Genomic DNA, 20160 nt, shown 5'->3' on the forward strand with positions numbered 1-20160 from the left:
AAAGCCCAGAAACAGGACTAGATACATATGGTCAAATGATGTTTAATAAAGGTACAAAGGCAACTCAATGGAGAAAAAACAGTTATCAGTAAATGACGTTGAAACAACTGAACATACACATGCAAAAAACTGAACCTTGACCCACATCTTACATCTTATAGAAGAACAACTCAAAATGGATTGCAGTCCTAAATGGAAAACCTAAAACTAAAAATTCTAAAAGACAGAAGAAAATTCTTTGACCTTTAGTTAAGCACACATTCCTTAGATACAAAATAGCACAAGCCATACCCAACTGGAGACCGGGGCCAAACCATGGCGGAGAAGAGTCAAAAGAGTGTGAAGATTGCTCCTAGAACAGTTGTGTGTGCAGAAAGTGAAATCAGAGATGATATAACTATAGGCCCTAGGACAGTGATCCACCCTAACGCACGAATTATTGTAGAAGCTGGGCCAACAGTGATTGATGAAAGTAACCTAGTAGGAGAGCAGGCACACATCATAAATGCCATACGAAGGCAGAAATGTAATATTGACTGGTGATTGCATCATTGGGGCTTGTTGCAACCTAAATACATTTGAAGTCATCCCAGAGAATTCAGTGATCTATGGTGTAGATTGCCTTCATCAGGTGCAGACTGAGTGACAACAGTCCCAGACACTATAGCTGGATTTCCTGATGAAAAGCGTGCCACACTACCACCACCTAAAGAACACTATGAAAGGAAGCTCGACTCCAGTTGAGAACTAAAAACAATATACGACACCAAGATAACATTTTGTCTTTGACCACTGTCTTTTGAAATGGCCACAGTGTTTATGCCCTCTAAGCAGTTGACAGAATAATACACATTAACTTTATTTTGTAAAATTAGTTAGAGAGGAAAATAATGGATTTCCATTGTAACTGTCCTCTATAATTTATATAAAATGTATTATTTTCCTATATCCTTCCTCCTTTTCTGATAATTTACAGATATAGTTTTCTTATGTTATGTAAAATATTGGCCACAGATTTTAGTTATACAAAAGACTACCTGTGATAAGAAAGGGCATATTGTTATATATTTATATTGTATCTAGCACATACTAAACTAAATAAAAATGTTGATGACAAGAAAAAAGCACAATCCATAAAAGAAATAGAAAATTATAGAATTGGACTTCAGTATAATTAAGAACTTCTTTTCTTTGAAAGACACTGTTAAGAAAATGAAAATACAAGCCAAAGATTGAAAGAAAATGTTTTCAAATCACATAAAGGATAAACGACTTGTATCCAAAATATATATTGAATCCTCTGAACTTAATACTAAGAAAAACTGCCCAATTTTCTTAAATGGGCAAAAGATTTGAACTGATACTTCACTAAAGAAGCTATACAGATGGCAAATAAACATACAAAAAGATATTCAATGTTATTAGTCACTGAGGAAATGGAAATTAAAACCACACTACATGCCTATTAAAATAGCTAAAAACAAAATATTTAAAACCTGATAATAACAAATGCTAATGAGGAAGAATCGGAGCAACTGGAACTCTCCTCAATTGCTGGTGGAAATGAAAAATGACACAGTTGGCAGTTACATGGAGAGTTAAATAGACTTTTGCCATAGGACATAGCAATCTTATTCCTAGGTATTTTACCCAAAAGAAATGAACGCTGATGCTCACATAAAAACCTGTACACCAGTGTTTATAGTGGTTTTATACATTATCAGCAAAACCTGGAAACAATCCAAATGTTCTTCAACTGGTAAATGGTACATCCATACAATGGACAGGACAATAAAAAGGAAAGAATACTGGCATACACAAAAATATGGATGAATCTCAAATGTATTATGCTAAGTGAAAGAAACCAAACTCAAAAAGCTGTCTACTATCACTTATATGGCATTTTGGAAAACTAAAAATTAAAAGTCAAAATAGATCAAGGGTTGCCAGGAGTAGGGGGTGAGGATAAGGATTGATTACAAAGGGGCATTATCAGGGTGATGAAAATTTTCTATGTCTTAATTGTAGTGGTAGTTATACTAACTCTATGCAATTAGCAAAACTCAGAACTCTGTACCAAAAATGTTTTGGTATTTCTTTGTAAATGTTTGTAATTTTATGTAAATTGCCACAGTTTTAAAAAATTGTTTTCAAAAGCATATTCTAAAGTGTAAAAAAAAAAAAAAAGCTTTCCCAGGTCCCTCCAGTAGAATAATGTTCAAACTTCTTAGCCTGATTCTTAATAACACAATCTGACCTTAACTTACCTTCTAAATTTATCTCCTATTTCCCTGTATGAAACTTCTTTCCAAACAAAGTGTTTTCCTATTTCTATGACCTTTTTAATTCTATTTTACCTACTTGGGATGCTCAGTACCCTCTTCCCCTGGATATACAACCCAGTCTCTTTGTAAAAACCTTTGTAAAACATTCCTTGACCACCCCTAGTCTGAAGGGATCTCCCCCATTTCTGAACTCTTAGATTAATTTTCTATAATTTTAAGGACAATTAATTCTTCTATTATACCAGTGTTTCTAGGGTCCTCCCCTACTCCATGTTCCCCTCCACCTGTAAAGGAAACGGGGCTTTATCCCATCCCATTTGAAAATGGGGAATAGATGGAGGTCAGAAGCCAATTGTGTTCTATCCAAATATCGGTTATTGTGGGACATATTATCATAAGATTTCACTATATAGTCTTGTTTCTATATTTTCTTGTTTCATATAATCCATCATTCTATGATATATACAGATTGTGATCTAACTAAAAGTATGATTCTAAATATATATGTATATATTTAAACTTTCCATACAATTGCTTCATCTTTTAAAGCAAGATAGTCTTATATTATTAACCTGACTCAGTTAAAACTATGCATCCTAGAGTCATGTCCTTAGATACTTGGTTTAAAAAAAACAAAAAACAAAATACTTGGTGAACATGCATTATTTGTTCAGTGGCAATCTGTTCCAGAGAAGTTGTCCACAGTTTTCAATACAGAAGCTTGCTTAGTTTTCATGTCAGCCAATTAGATGATGATTAGATGATGCCATTACCACCTGATAATGGCAACTGAGCAGTATATGCAAATTTATTCAAATTTAAATTAAAACTGTTCCATAGCCTATTACCTAGTATTTCTATCTGATTGATTTTGCCCCTATAGCAGTAGCAATCAAAAGGCTCACAGCATCCTGCAGAGGAGACCACAACAAACTCACAGACAGCAGGCTACTTGGCAGCTGCTTATTCCCAAACTCTGCAGAAAATGTATGATCATTTTTACCCACATTTACTAGTTTCCAGCCAAGTCCTACAATTATGGAGTAATCAAAGGTGGGAGGAGAAAGAGCATATGACAATCTTATTACTATGCTGCTCTCAACTCTGAAAGACGGAGACACCTATATTTTACTGTAGCTGAATAGACGCTAAGGAGCCCAAAGGAAGCTTGTTCTTTTCTTCCAGCTTTAGTGATACAGTAATTGACAAATTAAATTGTAATATATTTAAAGCATAAAATGTGATGATTTGATAAATGTATAGACTGTGAAAGGATTCCCATAATCAAGTTAACTTAACACATAGCAGAAGGCAACAGAAAAGATCAACGAAACTAAGAGCTAGTTTTCGGAAAAGATCAACAAAAATGACAAATCTTTAGCTAGATTAAGAAAAGAAAGAGAAGACTATAAATAAAATCAGAAATGGAAAAGTAGACATTACAACTGATAACAGAAATACTAAAGATCATAAGAAACTACTATGAACGATTACACGCTAAAAAATTGGATAACCTAAAAGAAATGGAAAAATTCCTAAAAATATACAACCCACCAAGATTGAATTATGAAGAAATAAAAAAGATCATAAACTCATATTTATTTTTTAATCTTCTTTATACTTATTTAATCATCATTACTAACTAGCTCCTGAGATTTACTAAGTCAAAGTAGCCTGCATTACTTTGGTGTCTCTAATACCAAGTAAACTAGGAAGCTAGAAGCCAAAATTAGGAAAGCATGTCATCGTATCACCTATTACCTATTTCCTGTGTAGTAGAGTTACTAAGTCGTATGTTCCCAGTCTGAACCCACCAACATCCTGTGGACTACAAATCTTTTCATGTATGAGATGATGGAAAACAGTGGGTCCCAACTATTTGACAGACCCCCACATCCAGAAGCAGATTTACAAATAATCAGAGCCCCTCTCTTACACATGCCTTCAAGGCCCAATATCTCATTTTCTATTTTAAAAATGTTTTCCTTAAAGAGGGGCTCCTGATTTATATAAGCTTCAGGACCCATAGAATCATATTACAGAAACTGGGCTTTTATAGTATATACTACTTGAGAAAATACATAATTCAAAAAGCTACTTAAATTCAGTAATACTAATAAATTTGTATTGTATTAATCAAAGCAGTATCTGTTATTTATCACATAAACTTTGTTAGCACTAAATGGATCTAAATTATACTGTTTGGTGCACATTTGGATTTTGTGTTCTTGAATCACCAGCGATCCACCACTGAGAGTGGAAATGACAGGGCTAAATTTAAAAGACCATAGCTCGAGACGGCCAGCATTAGAGGTACAGCTCTAGAAGCTGACGACCTTTCGAAAAAGCGTTTTATTTCTCTGTATTAATGAAATACAGAGAACGATTACTTCACAGTGAGGATACACAGTACAGCATAATGTGCTGCCATTTTTCTCAGGCCAAAGTAATAAACGAGGCTACAGCTGCAGCCACCCTAATTATCTCTTACTGTATTCCTCACCAACAAAGTCAGCTTCTCTTAGCCTCTGTTTCTGAAAAAACCCAAAGTAGTCACTCAAATGTTTGCTGAAGTGAAACTGGCTTATGCATAAAGAAAAGTATGAGGCCTGGAAGGGCAATGGGCCAGGAAGAGCCTGTCAAACTAAGAGAAAGGGGAGTAAATGAGGTTCAGAGATCTACAGGTTATAAGCATTAGAGACTTCATTATAAATGGGACATGAATGTGACTGAGACCAACGAAGACTAGAAAGGATTTCTTCCTGCAGAGCCTGGGGGACCTGTGATGACGCCAGGTGAGAGGCTCAGGAAGCTTAGAGGAGGACAGGTCTCTTAAGGGAATTCATTTCATAATAATTAAATAAAGTTCAATGAGGTCTCTAAGTAAACGTTATTAATTCCATGTGTAGAGAACTCCATGATATTTATGCAAATGACAGTATGAAAGTATCTCCACCAAGATGTTTATTAACTACAAAGGGAAAGATAGTAAATTTACTGTGGAGAAACCCACCTTATCCAAGTGATCAAGGTCAACATCACCAACAATAAATAATACATACGGACATCATAAATCCCATGGTAATAATAAAGCACTGAGAAGGACACATTATTTCTGTGGTATTCTTGCCTAAATCATTAATTTCAGTCCGATCATGAGAAAACATCAGACAAATCCAAACTGAGGGACATTTGACAAAACAACTGATCAGTACTCCTCAAAAATGTCAAGGTTATAAAAGACAAAGAAATACTGAGACACGTAGAGAATGCAGAAGACTGAGGAAGAGAAACACCTAAAAGCAATGTGAGATCCTGGATAGGATCCTAGACAGGGACAAAAAAAAAGAACAATGGTGAGCAACTTGTGGAGTTTGAAAAATGTCTTCAGTTAGTAGTATTGTACCAATGTGAATTTCTTGGTTTTGATCAATGTATTACAGTTACATGAGATAATAACATTAAAGGAAACTGGGTGAAGGATACATAAAGTCTCTGTACAACTTTTGCAACTTTTCTGTAAGTCCAAAATTAGTTCAAAATCAAAAACTTTTTAAACTGTGCAAATAACTTACTAAAGGAGATGGAACCTTGTGCCCAATGGAGAATAGAGGAATGTCAGGGATTAATATCCATGCATATAAAGGTAAATGGACTAAGATTTATAGGAAAACAGGGGACACTGATCTAGGTTGTGACCCTGGTCAACTAGAGTCCAATGAAGGCTTCATGTCAAAACTCTGGGTTTACTATGTTTAACATCACAGAATAGCAGTTCATGGATTATGTTTTATTAGTTCAGTAACCTGTTTCTCAGAGTTTGCTTTACCACAAAAGTTTTTAAATCTACAAGATAAAGGATAAATGTAATAAAAAAAAAACACAGGGCTCTCATTAGGTGATGGTATTACAGATTCTCTTTTTTCTATTTTCTAAATTATCTATAATTCATACATAAGTTATCTATAATTTATAATTCCCTTATTTGAAGCAAAACTAAAATTGGGATTTAAAATCATTTTCCCTAAAAATAGAATGAAAGGACTCTGGACCAGAGGTAACCAATCATGAGACATCTAATAGCCTAACGATATGAACACTGTTTAATAGGTAACTATTTCCTATTTAGAAATAGGGCGCCAGGTTTGAATTTCTATTTCCTTTTATTCAATTCTCATTGCTGTTGCTACTGCGTTTCAGATCCTCACCACCTGACTCACTCACTGGCAGGCCTACACTCCTACATGTGACTACCAGACGACTCCTAAAATACCATGTCACTCCCCTTTCAAAAATCTTCAATGGCTCCCAGAGGGGGACATGCTTTCGGCTAGAGAAAAATGGTATTTTTCTCATTCACAAGGGGAGATAATAATGGATGGATTTTTCACAAGTTTCGCCTCTATAATTTTTTTCTTGTCCACTTATTCTACCTGTTAACAGAGCAAAAACATGAACAAATAGCAAACTTAAAGCAAGTAAAAAAACCAAAGCAGTCAATCAGACCTATTTTGACAGCTCTTTTTTCTTATCGACTCATGTTCTTGATTGTGATTTTATATTGCCTATTTTCTATATTCACATATTCTACCAATAAAATTACTAATTTGTAAGACAATTAAATGTCTATACCCTACACAAATTTGAGAATCACTAGGCATTATCTCCATTTTCAGCTACATCTTCTATTCACTCACTCATTGATCAGACATTTCACTGAGCACCTAATATGTACCCCTCACTCATCCTCCACTCCAGGTAAACTGGACTGTTTTCTGTATAATGAACATGCTCTGTACTCTACCTCCTCGGGGCTCTAATAGTGCATCCACCTGCAATGCCTTTCTTCTCCTGTTCTTCATCTTAAAAATCATAACTATCATACAAGGAGCAGCTGCATCAAAAGCCTTCTCAGAGTCTCTCCTTCTGTCACCTTTCCATTTTCTTCATTTATTTAACCTTCCTCGGTGCTCTCAGTGCATGTGGGGCTTAGATCACAGCATTCCCACCATCCTCCATGGTACAATTATTTGTGTACATGGACTGCATTATATATTTCTTAAGGACATCTTTGTATTCCAAACAGAGGTTGAAAATAGTAGACACTGAGTCATTAAAAGCTTAACTGAAAGAGAAAACATTCTATGTGATGGGATAAGTACCTAGAATAACCAATTCGAACATCCTGCTCAATTCTGACTCTCCTTACAGAGCCCCCAAAATGTTTATATTCAGCTTGGGAGACTGCAGACCACTTTTTCTAATGGAGACTATATCAACTGAATCAATATTTGCTTCTGATTCAAGCTTGAAAATGAATACAGATAAACATCTACAACCATAAAAAAGCCCAAGTTATTTGTAGATTTATGGGTTGGTTATCTCAGACTCCCCAGTGAATACAGTTACTCAACTCAAACAATTTCCTGAGGGTTGGACTTTGGCAGCTCCAAATTATTACATCATGTACAAGAAGAATTGTACACTGATAAAGAACAGAAAGCTTTATTTTTCCTTTTATGAGAACTTAGAAAGCTGTCATTTACAACAAATTTGTCCAAAACCAGTTAGGGAGAGAAAAAAAAAAGATGAGAAGACATGTTTTCCTTGTTATAACTAACAAACTTTAAGAACTGAGAAGTGACAGTTGGAGGCCTCTTGGCCCCTCCTTATAAAGACCCAGACCTGTATAGATAATTTACTGACTCCTAAGGGAGGCAGCATGATAGTAGAATGAACATAGTAGTTAAAAGAGCAGTCTCTGCAGGGCCAACCATATTGCATAACCTCAGGAAACACCTGCTCACGGTGGAGATCCAAGGTGTACCATTCTGGGAATTAGACAATTTAGGGACCCAGGGTGAGCAAAGTAGAATACGCCTGGACTCCACCACCTAGCAACTGTGTCATCTTGACCATGTTATTGAATCAGTTATTAAAGTCTCAGGTATGACTACATCATCAAAATGGGATTAATAAATAAGATCTGTCTCATAGATTTATTATTATGCAGATTACTGAAATAATGTGTAGCATATGTATAATTAGCCCAGTATCTGGTAACTTACTAAGTGAGACATAAATGTTTTGATGATGATGATGAAGCATAAGATGAATCTATATTCCAATCCTGCTCCATCACTTTCATATAATTTTCTACCTGTAATGAATGTAATTTGAGAATATTCAACAAATTATATATGCAAAATACTTAGGGTCAGGTACAAAACAGGATCTCCATAAAGAGTAGCTATGATTATGATGGCTAACCATCCCTCTTTCCATTCTCTCTTCCCTCCTTCTTCCTTTCTCTCTCTCTCATACACACATAACTTACTGTAAAAATTCCATAAGATTAAATTATAATTGACAGTACAAACCCAAAGCAATATCAAAATGAGGAAAAATGTAGTCTAAAAATAATGTATTCTCAATGAAATTCATCTGGAGTATTATAATAACTTCCAAACTATTCTTCCCTTTTTAATCCTATCTATAAAATACTGCCAAAAGCAAACTCTGATCAACCACTATTGGGCTCAGAAAACTTCAGTGACAAATTATTGTCAAAACTCCTCAGCCTTAAATGGTCTTCTACAATCTTAACATTCATGCTCATTTCCAACTTCAGCTACCACCATTCCCCTTAAAACACAAAAAAAGATTTGTTCTGTGTATATTACCCTCTTCCCCATTCATCTTCCCAGTCCCACCTATACTAGTAATCCTTTCCACTCAGCAAACCTGTTTGAACTAGCCATCCTGTTGGCAATTTATAGTAATAGACTAATGATAGTCATACCCTATCAGCAAGGAGTAGTCATTTATATCACCTTATTTCCCAAAGGATTGTCTAAATACCACTTCCCACCAATTTAGATTTAATGTCTCCCTCCCAGGAACTTTATTAATCAGCACTTAAATTGTATTTGATTAGAATAGAGTTGTCACACAAAAAACACCCAGCCTAAGAGAAAGCTTATAAGATTTTATTTGAGCCAAACTGATGACAATTGCCAGGAAGCAAAATCTCAACTGATTGAGAAAATGCTCCGCAAAATAGCAGTTTACAGCTTATTTTATAGGTAGAATCAAAGGAGAAGGGTTTCATGAAATCCACTGGTGGCAGATTAAGGGGATGGGAGAAAGCAAAGTGGGGAAATCTCTGGGATTGGATAAAAGTAAATTGGAGAGACAGGTACTTCTTTCACATAGGTGGGTGCAGGGCAGTTAATAGTTCACTTTTTACAGCACGTACAGATGGTCATCAGGGGAGAAGAATAACAATGAGGGATTCTATAGTTTCCTGCTCTGGTCTGGAAAAAGGGATTACTGACATTCCAAGGATGTTATCTTAGGTGCAAAAAGACAATAGAGAGGCTCACTTAAGGTAGAGACTGACCTTTGTAAAGAAAACTACAGACTAAAGATGTGACTTCCCTCCATGGTCCACCTTAGTTAGGAATTTTTATGTTCACACCATCCTATGTGGTTATTTTCAGTCTCCTGAACTTGTCAGGTTTAACATGTGGCTTCTCCTGTCCACACAATGCAGAAAGTTACACTGCCTTACACTCAACAGATGCTCAATACTTGTTAAATAAAAGAATAAATGAAGAACTAAGTTTTGTGAAACACATTTTTCAGTTTAGAGATAACTCAGTGATAAGCATGGCCAGTCATCTCTCTATCTCTTCCCTGAATCTCTTGCCTAAATCATATCACACCTAATTCATACCTTGTGTTTTCAAAAGGTCTGTGGAAGAAAGACTACTTTATGGCCAGTAGGACAAACGCAACATTCTTTCTCCAACATATTGCTAATTCCATCAAACTAGTGACAGCAGTGGTTAAAGGAAAAAGAATCAATTGCAATTATATTCGGTCCCAGGATAGCAAAAGGATAACTAAGAATTCCATAAAGTTGCCCTATATTATCTTCTGCTTCAATAACTTAGAACCAGGGTTTTTTTTCTTTCCTAATTTTTTAAACCTCTAAGGCTTTTTTAATTTCAATGCTTGATTGCAATAGTGCAATGATTAATTTCAATGCACTATTTGTGAATCATTATAAACACACCACTACCCAAATTATTTCAGCACAAATAATAACAAAAGCATGATCGCTCTTTAACAAGAGGGAAATAGAAATGCAAGCCACTGACTGTACCCACTTGACTCATTTCTGCTGGGAGAACACTGGTACTGAATAGCACAAGCAACTCCAGTGTGAGACCAAGCACATGACTGGGAAGGTGACAGAAGACACCAAGAAAAGAAGCGCGTCTATGAAGAAGGCCTCCTCTGTGGGGTCAGAAGGTGGAAGGACAGGCAGAGATCCACTGAAATCTACTCTAAAAGCCTTCACAATACTCAAACATGCTACAAGACTCCAGGTTTTGAGCTAGTTCAAATCCTAGCTCTACTACTTATACCTGAGACGCCTTCGGCAAATTGCTGTAAGATTATAATAGTAGCCACCACTCAGTGAACAACAACTCAGTGTGAGGCACCGAATACATGGTATACAGCCTTTAATTCTCACAATTAATCAATCATGCCGGAATTATTTTCCTCATTTTTCAGAAAACAATTCCCCATGTTCTTTCTACATACGCATGACTGCTTCCCAAAGGGCTGGCTAATACAACCTACCTAGCAGGGTTATAGTAGGAATTGGAAGCAAAGCACTTAGCATAGGAACTAGTACCTGCCACATAGTAAGAGCTCAAGAAATCACCACTGTACAAGTGCAACTATCACTTGAATTAAGTGACTCAGTTTAACGGCAATAAAACCCCACGAAGTTTCCCCTTACCATGTCTACCATGAAAATGGCTTTTAATTAGCAGGTACTTCTGGAGAACCCAAGACTCCAATTTATAATTCCTTGAAATACCAGAGTATCATCCATTCTGTGTAAAAATAATAATAATACACAAACACTGTTGTTTTAGTTGAGGATCAAAACATACAATCCGAGGAAACAGAATGATATGAAAATAGTATTTGACTCAATCTAAACACCAAATATTAAATATTGTACTTTCAAAAGGATTACAGATCTCACACCTCAAGGCAGCAGGTGCTAATGAACAAATAAATCTATTTAACGTCCCAAAAATAATGCCCAGAAGCATCTGTTATCCTGAAGTACTCAGCAAACCATTTCCCAGACTTGACAACATATTGCCAAAATCTTACAGAATTTTACCAACAACATTCAGCTGAGAGGAAAAATGAATCATTCTGGTTCTGGAAGTAAATGAATGCTACTTCCCACCTTAGCCACAAAATAAGATCTTTTTTCGTTATTACTTTTATCAGCATGTTAATGCTGAAAAATAAGTATAAAGAAATCACAAATAACCTTCTGTTTAAAGGAAATTTAAAATACTAAACTCATAACCCTTGCCTTCAATTCTAAGAAGCTAAAAAAAAATTCTAACAAGCTCAAGAAAATCTATGAGAATGTATTGTTTTTTTTAAAACCAATCCTAAAAATCAAATTACTGAAGACTTAACAGAGAAGGGAAGAGCAGAAACAAGTCAGCATGAAAGAAGCCTCCTGAAAGTTGAGAGTCCTAAAACTTCCATTTCAAAGTTTAACCTGTTGCTGTTAAAAGCAACACTCCACAGACTGACCAGTTCCCTACATTCCTCCACCCTCCGAGTTTTACCACAGGAACGATACTTACCGGACAGCACACTCAACCTCCAGCAAAAAGCCTCCTGCAATCATAAGGGCATTTGTGGGGCAAGTGATACAGGAATGGGGAGGGACAGGGAAGAGCTAGAGTGGTGGGGAGGGAAGGGTACGGAGGGAGGAGACAACTGCAGCAGCCACTATGGGAAACTGTGAATCTAAACCACAAAGGCTTCCCGCAGAACAGGACAACAGGGGAAGGGGAATTTCTTTTTACCACCTACCAGGCACTCCGCACTGACAATTCCAGATAAAACTAAAAAAATGGAGCCCCCAATTAAATACAAGCAAAGTAAATTTAAGAAATCAAAACTTGAAAGGACACATCACAAACTTCATAGAGGATTAAGAACAACAATTAGGAGGCTGTTTCCTCCAGGGGCATTCCTTACAACAAAGGTCAGCAGTGTAACAATGAGATCTGCAGGGTGGCAGCTGCTTTCCAAAAGGAGGGCCAGCCATAAAAACAGTCTTTTGCACCACAGTCAAAAGGAGCACCAAAAGACATTTTCATGGGGCTTTAGAGAATAACTGCAACAATGTCATTGTTGAATCCTTCATTCAGAATTTCAAGACTATCTGGACTATGATTTTAATAGGCAAAATTCCTCCAACTCTCTTAAACAATACACACTCTTAAGAATATTGTGTCAACTGAGATGTTGGGTTCAAGAATCAATTTTAAAATGCACGGGATCTCAAACGTTCCCAACCCCAAAGGCAAGGACAGTCGTCTTCTCAGAGGAGGCCACATTAGATCACCAAGAACAAACAGCAGGCAGGGTCCTGCCCTCAAACACGTGATCCTCTGATCCTCGGCCCAGAACTTACATTTGCAGGCAGGGCACAAAGGCCCCCCCCAAGGACCAACACACCCTTCTATGTGTTCCTCTCAGTTATAAAACAGCTTTATTGAAAGGAGTTGTTTTATAAGCATACTGATGAAAAAACTCATCAGCAGAATCCTTGCCAAATATGAAGAGCTGTTGTATTTCTATAGGTTGAAAGAAAACATCTGAGTTGATTTTTTAAAAGATTTAATTAAGATTTATTGCTAAAATTAAACAGATGCAGGCACTGCCCAGAACTAATTAAGCTCTTACATTTTAACAATGTACTAAAGTAGTCCTTTGGCAACAAGTACCAAAATTTTTTTAAAACGGAAAAAGAAAAAAATGGTATTATTCCTTTTCATTTGCTAACATTAGCATTCTAACTCTGGTCTAGTGCTGAGTGAGGACTGGAGAAATTAGTACCATTTCAAAGTGTGAAACAGGATTTTTACTGATCAGAGCTAGATGCAATGAAAGAATGCGGTTTTCAAGGTCAAGCTCCCCATGTCATTAAGAGATGTTATATATTCATTGTTGAATTAATCAACTAAAACAGTACTGGGGCAGTTACAGAGCTTCAACCTCTGATACAATGCAACAGGATAACATTTCGGCCAGGCAAGGTAGGTAATCCACAGGAAAATCTCACCCTAATCAATTGTGATCTCCTTTGAAGCCCCCCAGAAAATACTTCATGTAAAACAAGTTATTTGGGGACATTTCTTATTTCCTTTTTAAGACTGCACAGCAGATTTTGTCTCCTATAGAAGAGAGAACTCTGTGTAAAGCACTGGGCCTCTCCACCCAAAATAAATTGAGAAACTAAAGATTTGTGCTAGGTGAGTGCCAAACTGCCTTTAGAATTTTTGTGGGCACGATTGGTAGGTCAAGAGGGAGAGTGATATGTGTGGTTTTAGATGAAAAGAATGACTGAAGAGAACACGATGAAGTCAGTATAGCTAACCTAAAATGGAGTTTGTGTCGTCAGCCTGATAAAACTGGTTCAGACCAAATGGGCTGAAGCATAAGGAATAGATTTTATTTTAACTAGCCTGAGGACTTAAACTTTTGAACTTTTCAGCTGTGCATCTGTTGGCAAAAAAAAGTCCAAACTGATAGAAAAATTTTATGAGCATTTACTTGAGCCAAAAATACTGAGGACCAGCCTAGAAGCAAAATCTCTAAGGAATTGAGAAAAATGCTCCAGAGAATGACAGTTTTCAGTTCATTTTATACATTTAGAATCAAAGAAGAAAAACCTGAAATTCATTGGTGGTTAAGATTAATTAAGATTAAGGAGGAGGGAGAAAACAAAGCCAAGAAATCTCTAATGGAAAGCTACATACTTGTTTTACATTAGCAGGGAAAGGATAGTTAACATTGAATACTTAACAGTAAATAGAGACGGTTATGGGGGAACAGGTGCAGGTGAGTAAGCCTCAGAGGGTTCTGGAAAAGTGACATTCCAAAGGTATATTGTCTTAGATGCACAAAATAATGGACAGGGCTTGCTTAAGATAAAGATTAACCTCTCCTAAGGAAGTGACTCCCCACCATGACCTCCCCGGTTAGGAATTTATGATCAGATCATCCTGTGCGTAGGTTACTTTCAGTCACTGAGTTTGTCAGGCCTGCCACGTAGTCCCTTTTCCGTTCACCCATCAACGCCTGGAGATGCATATAAATCCTAGAGATAACCCTCTGAAACTTAGGGAATGTTCACATGTCTAGACCACCTAACATCTATTATCCAGACCACCAGACATCTGGAAGATTACCATCTCAGACCAATCCAGAAGCTAAGAACGCAGGACTGACTCTTCTCAAGAATGTATTTTTTATTGTAAGAACTCTCAACTTTTCTTTTTCCTTCAGAACATCTGGGTGTTACCTGGTAGTGTTTCCGATTTGCAAATCCTAAGACCTTTGAATGAAACTTTGCCATTTTTAATTTTAGCTAAGCCTCCTTATTCATTTATGCTCAGTCAACGGATGTCATGTTTAAATGTCCAGGGATCCTAAAGTTGGATGACTAGTTACAACAGTACTTTGTAACAAAGGTGCTTCAAAAAACCCTGTCATATTATTCAAGTATTTTGCAGGGAATGTTACACCATAATGGCCCACCTTCCTTTGAACATAAGAGACATACACTGCTGAGAAAATATAAATAATATTAGCAAGCAGAAATTACCTCTAAGACATGAATAAAGCAATCAAGAGAAATAGGAGCGCCGGGGGCGCGGGAGGGAGGTGAAATGCAGAATGAAAGAACACGGGCTGAAAAGTCCCACTTGGTCAGATCCCACTACCTTTCGTTACTGGTCTCCACTAGCAAGCGGGGTAGAATACAGCAGAATGTTCAATTTAATTTAAAGAACAGTTTGCTTTAAGAAACAGAATTTCTCAAAGAAAAACCAAGGTGACTCCCTCCTGGAGTAATCATAAAGCAAAACCTTTATTGTTGGCTTTTATTTCTGAGATGCTAACGATAATGCTGATGTTGTCAGTAAAGGTAGGACCCGAGTGGCTCCATAGTAGGAGCCAAATTGGGAAATAAGACCTTCTTGATTCTAGCACTCTACAGGGTAGTGAGGAACTTTGGAGACTTTTACATAAACTATGGAAGACTGAGGTGGGGAGAGAGAGAGACAAGACTGCTCTATACCAAGGGGAAGCCTGTAGAACAGCAGCATTTGATCCCTGGGCTGGATGTTCATGGGAGAGAAATTAAGAAAAGCTTAATTCAGAGCTGTTCAACTGGAGTTTTAGAAAATGAAACCAAGATATGGACTTGATCTTAGTTAACAATAAACCCAAGAGAAATATTCCAGCCTTTGACTCTACATTGTAAGGAAGAATATGAAAAGTCACTGGCAAATAATAAAAACTACACAGCTGATTAGTATCTAGTTTTTATTCTGTGATTTATTCACAGCGTTGGTAAATAATGTGTGTATCTTAAGTAACTGGGCATTTCACTCAAGTATACATTACTGAGAAGGGGTATACTGCAGAAAAGAGGGAAGAAAAAAGAAATAATCCTAAGGACACATTTTGGAGAAACTAGCTGTTAACCACAGAACTAAACAGCAAAACCATCCAAGAAAACCTCTGTATATTTCTCACACAAATTGACTCTGAAAAAAGAGGAAAGGTAGTCAGGGGCCATTTATTTGGGTTTCTAATGTTACGTCATTATTAAATTCAGATACTCAATTGCATGAGCAAAAATTATTTGAATTAGCATTATCACATTATGAACATTAGCTAACATATCTCTAGGACAAGGAGTTAAAATTCCTTCAAATAGACTCAAAGCTCCTGGAAAGCAGTAAGAATATGAAATATCTCTCAAGTGTACCACAGAATCACCTAAATGCTAGCTGCACAGAAAGTGGTTAAAAACATGAATCTCATTCTCTTTTATATCTTAAGCCTGTAAGTTTAAGGCATAATCAAGGAAGAATACAGACATGTCTAAGTAAAAAACAGACAGAAGAGAAAATGATGAGGGGTGGGAGGGGCCCGTGAAAATCCTGAGTGCCCGTGAAACTTATGTTGGTAGCCAATTCTTTTCTAGACTCCAGAACAGCTAAGTTCAGACAGACCCTGTCCACGTGATCTCATCAGACCACAGAGCATTTTTAACTCATGACTTCCGGTAAAGTAGAAGAAGCCATTGAGGCTCCATTATGCTGCTTCTATATCTAACACTCTCACTCCAATTTTCTCAGACCACACCTGACCCCTAATCCTGTATTTTTCTTATTTTCACCTGCTCTATCCTTATAGCTGTTATCCTAAACCTCTTCAAACCCTTGGACCTCACATCCACTTCTCTAAAGCTCTTTCTACTGGTGCTCTTCCAATCTATGAAGATTTGGGGCAGGCACATAAGAGAAGATTAATGGGCAAGTGATGACAATGCTAAAAGTCCAGAATGGCCATAAACTAAACTCGGGAAAAAACTAAAGAACAATTTACTCCGAGTTCTGATAACACTTCCCTTTGTCACTGAAATAATTGTGTGCTAAAATAGAAGATTCTAAAGGCAAAAATTATTTTACTGAAAAGGTTTCACAAGAACCAAATTGAGTCTATAGTTGTATGGTAAGTGGTCAGCAGAGTGATTCATATTTTTGGTATTATTGTTTCCTGAATCATTTTTGGTTTTCTCTAACTATAGCGAAAGCCTCTGCAAATTCTACCACACTTCAGCAAACTACAAATAATTTTGAGTAGAGTTACTAATGTAGTAAGATACACATGCTACTTGGGCCAGTCAGCCAAGTGGTCTGACTTCCCATTCAACGTAAAGCCCCTTATTCTGGGGCTTCTCCGCCTTTCTGTCACTGTCCAGGGCAAGGTCTATGAAAGGTGTGAGTTTGCCAAAGCTCTGAAAAGACTTGGAATGGATGGCTTCAAGGGAATCAGTCTGGTAAACTGGGTGTGTTTGGCCCAATGGGTAAGTAGTTATAACACACAAGCTACAAACTACAATCCTGGAAGCAAGAGCACTGATTATGGGATATTTCAGATCAATAGCCGCTACTGGTGTAACGATGGCAAAACCCCAAAAGCAGTTAACACCTGTGGTATATCGTGCAATGTTTTGCTGCAAGATGACATCACTCAAGCTGTCACAGAGGGTCACCAGTGATCCACAAGGCATCACAGCATGGGCAGCCTGGAGAAATCGTCAAAACCGAGATCTCACTCAGTATATTCAGAGTTGCAGAGTGTAACTGGAATTTTCTTTCTTCAGCTTATTTTATTTCTTTTTCATAGTAAGAGAGTAGTAGTTGAGTGAAAGTTCACACTACTGTTCTTTCACACAAATAATGTTTTTACAGAAGTAGGAGCAAACTATGGTCTCTCTTCTAAGATGCTAAATTTTCAGTCCTTGGCTGGCTCTTTCTCTGCTATTTAATTTTTAACTGTGGGAGTGCCCCAGGGTTCAAGCCTATAATCATTTTATAGACTACATATTTTATTTTGTCTCTTCTTGCTGAAATGTAACTTCCAGAAGGAGACTTTCCCCCACTTTTTAAAGAATTGAAATAATCTCAATCTTTCCCCATATCTGCAAGTATAGTAAAGGGTCCTTTTATTTTTTCTGAATAGTTTGAGAGTAAATTGTCAACATGGTGTCCAGTGACTCTGAATCATTCATTGCATAATTCCTAAATAATCTCAAAACATCATCCAAATCAGGAAGCTAACATTGATACATTCCTTCTGCCTAATCATCAGCTGTCATTCAATTTCATCAATTCTCCCCATAAATTCTTCATAATAAAAAAATCCAATTCATAAGTATAAAAAAAGATACATATGCTGTATTATTTCCCATGTTCAACTGAACCTTAAAAATCACAGTTGCCAGGACAAATCAATGGAGAAAGAATCGTCTCTTTAACAAATTGTGTTAAGACAACTGGATTTCCATATGCAAGAGAATGAACTTGGACTCCTATCTTGTATCATATCCAGAAATTAAACCAAAATGGATCAAATATCTAAATAAAACAGTTAAAAACTATAAAATTTTTAGAAGAAAATATAAGCATATACAAGTATCTTCATGACCTTGGATTAGGCAAAGTCTTCTCAGATATGACACAAGCAGCAAAAGGAAAAAGAGATAAATTTGGCTTCATCAAAATTAAAAATTTTATGCTTCAATGGACACCATCAAAAAAGTAATAAAACACCCCAAAGAATAAGAGAAAATATAGGCAAATTATATATCTAATAAGGGACTTGTATCTAGAATATATAAAGAACTCTTACTACTAGATAATAAAAACAACCCCATTTAAAATGGGTATTTTTTAAACCTCAATTTAAAATTTAGGATCTGAACAGACATTTCTTCAAAGATATACAAATGAAATCTGTATATTCATCTGTATGTAAATGGATAATAAGTACATGCTAAGCTTCTCAACAACAGAATAAGAAAAAAGCAGGAAGAGAGACTGGAGAAATCCAGTGGAGAAATCTAACAACTAGTGCCTCGGCCAAGTGACCAAGGTCAGTATCAACACTGGTAAATCATGTTAATAATATGTAGCCTTGATATGATGTGATGAGAATGGCGCTATCTGTGCCATTCTCCCCAAAACCAATAACCCTTGTCTAATCATGAGAAAAGAATCCAGTTCCAATAGAGGGATATTCTACAAAGCATTTGACCAATACTCAAAAATGTCAAAGTCATTAAAAACAATCAAAGTGTGCGGCACTGTTACAGCTAAGAGGAACCTAAGGAGACATGACAAGTAATGTAATACGGAATTTTAGATGGAAACTTGAAACAGAAAAAAGACATCAGGTAAAAAATAAAGAAATCTGAATAAACTGGATTTTAGGTAATAATAACGTATCAATATAGGTTCATTAATTACAACAAATGTAGCATACTCATGTAAGATGCTAATAAGGGAAACTGGCAGGGATCATACAGGAACTCTCTACTATTGGTTCAATTTTTCAGTAAATCTAAAACTGTTCTAAGAAATAGTCTATTAATAATGACGGGGTTCAGAATTGGCCTCCCCAAGATGTGCTACTTTGGCATGTGGATTATTTTGAGCCAAAGGCAATCGATACCCTGCAGGCCCAAGAGAAATTTTTACCTCTCCCTTAAAGAATTTGAACTGGGGGCCTTGCCCATACTAAGGATTATCACCAGCAATAACTTGCTGTGACCTATCTATAGGGCAGGGCAAACATCTAATGACTGAACATCAGGTCTTATTGTCCTGAGAACGACCTTCCTCCCCTCTGAAGCCTCGGGCCCCTTACCTCATCCCTAGCTCAGAAGGCCATATAGACCTCATTTTAACTTTCTGCCTCTGAACCTCTCATGTATGTGGGGTTCCCATAGGTACGTATATCATTAAATTCGGTTATTTTCTCTTATTAATCTGTCTCATGTCCATTTAATTATTAGACCAGGCAGAAAAATCTATAAGAGTTAAGGAAAATGTCTTCCTCCCACACAATTATAATAAACAAACACAGGTTAAATTAAAACAATGCAATGAAAATCAAAACCAAAATGAGATACCTCTTCACACCCACTAAGAAGGGTTATAATAAAAAAGACAGATAATAGCAAATGTTGGCACGAATGTGCAGAGATCTAAACCCTTCTATACTGTTGGAAATGTAAAATGCTGCAGACACTTTAGAAGAGAGTCTGGCAGATGCTCAAAAAGATTAAATATAGAGTTACCATACTATATCATAATTATACTCCTAGATACATACCCAAAAGGAATTAAAACATATTTTCACTCAAAAACTTGTACAAATGTTCATAGCA

At 36.6% G+C, this 20160-nt stretch overlaps 2 protein-coding genes and 1 pseudogene across 3 annotated transcripts in view; 2 read left to right on the forward strand and 1 right to left on the reverse strand.

Annotated features, from left to right (window-relative positions):
* USP54 (ubiquitin specific peptidase 54) overlaps positions 1-20160 on the reverse strand; it is a 117779-nt gene that overhangs the window by 69872 nt on the left and 27747 nt on the right.
* On the forward strand, positions 316-751 carry LOC308508172 (dynactin subunit 6-like; annotated as a pseudogene). The gene has a single exon. The product of its transcript is annotated as a dynactin subunit 6-like (transcript).
* LOC308508557 (lysozyme C-like) lies at positions 14235-17572 on the forward strand (the record flags this gene model as incomplete). Its single annotated transcript, XM_081075428.1, is given in 3 exon segments — positions 14235-14252; positions 17110-17468; positions 17470-17572. Coding segments are annotated over 3 exon segments (480 nt in total).

Source organism: Rhinolophus hipposideros (assembly GCF_964194185.1).
Source record: "Rhinolophus hipposideros genome assembly, chromosome: 15".
Lineage (NCBI taxonomy): Eukaryota > Metazoa > Chordata > Mammalia > Chiroptera > Rhinolophidae > Rhinolophus > Rhinolophus hipposideros.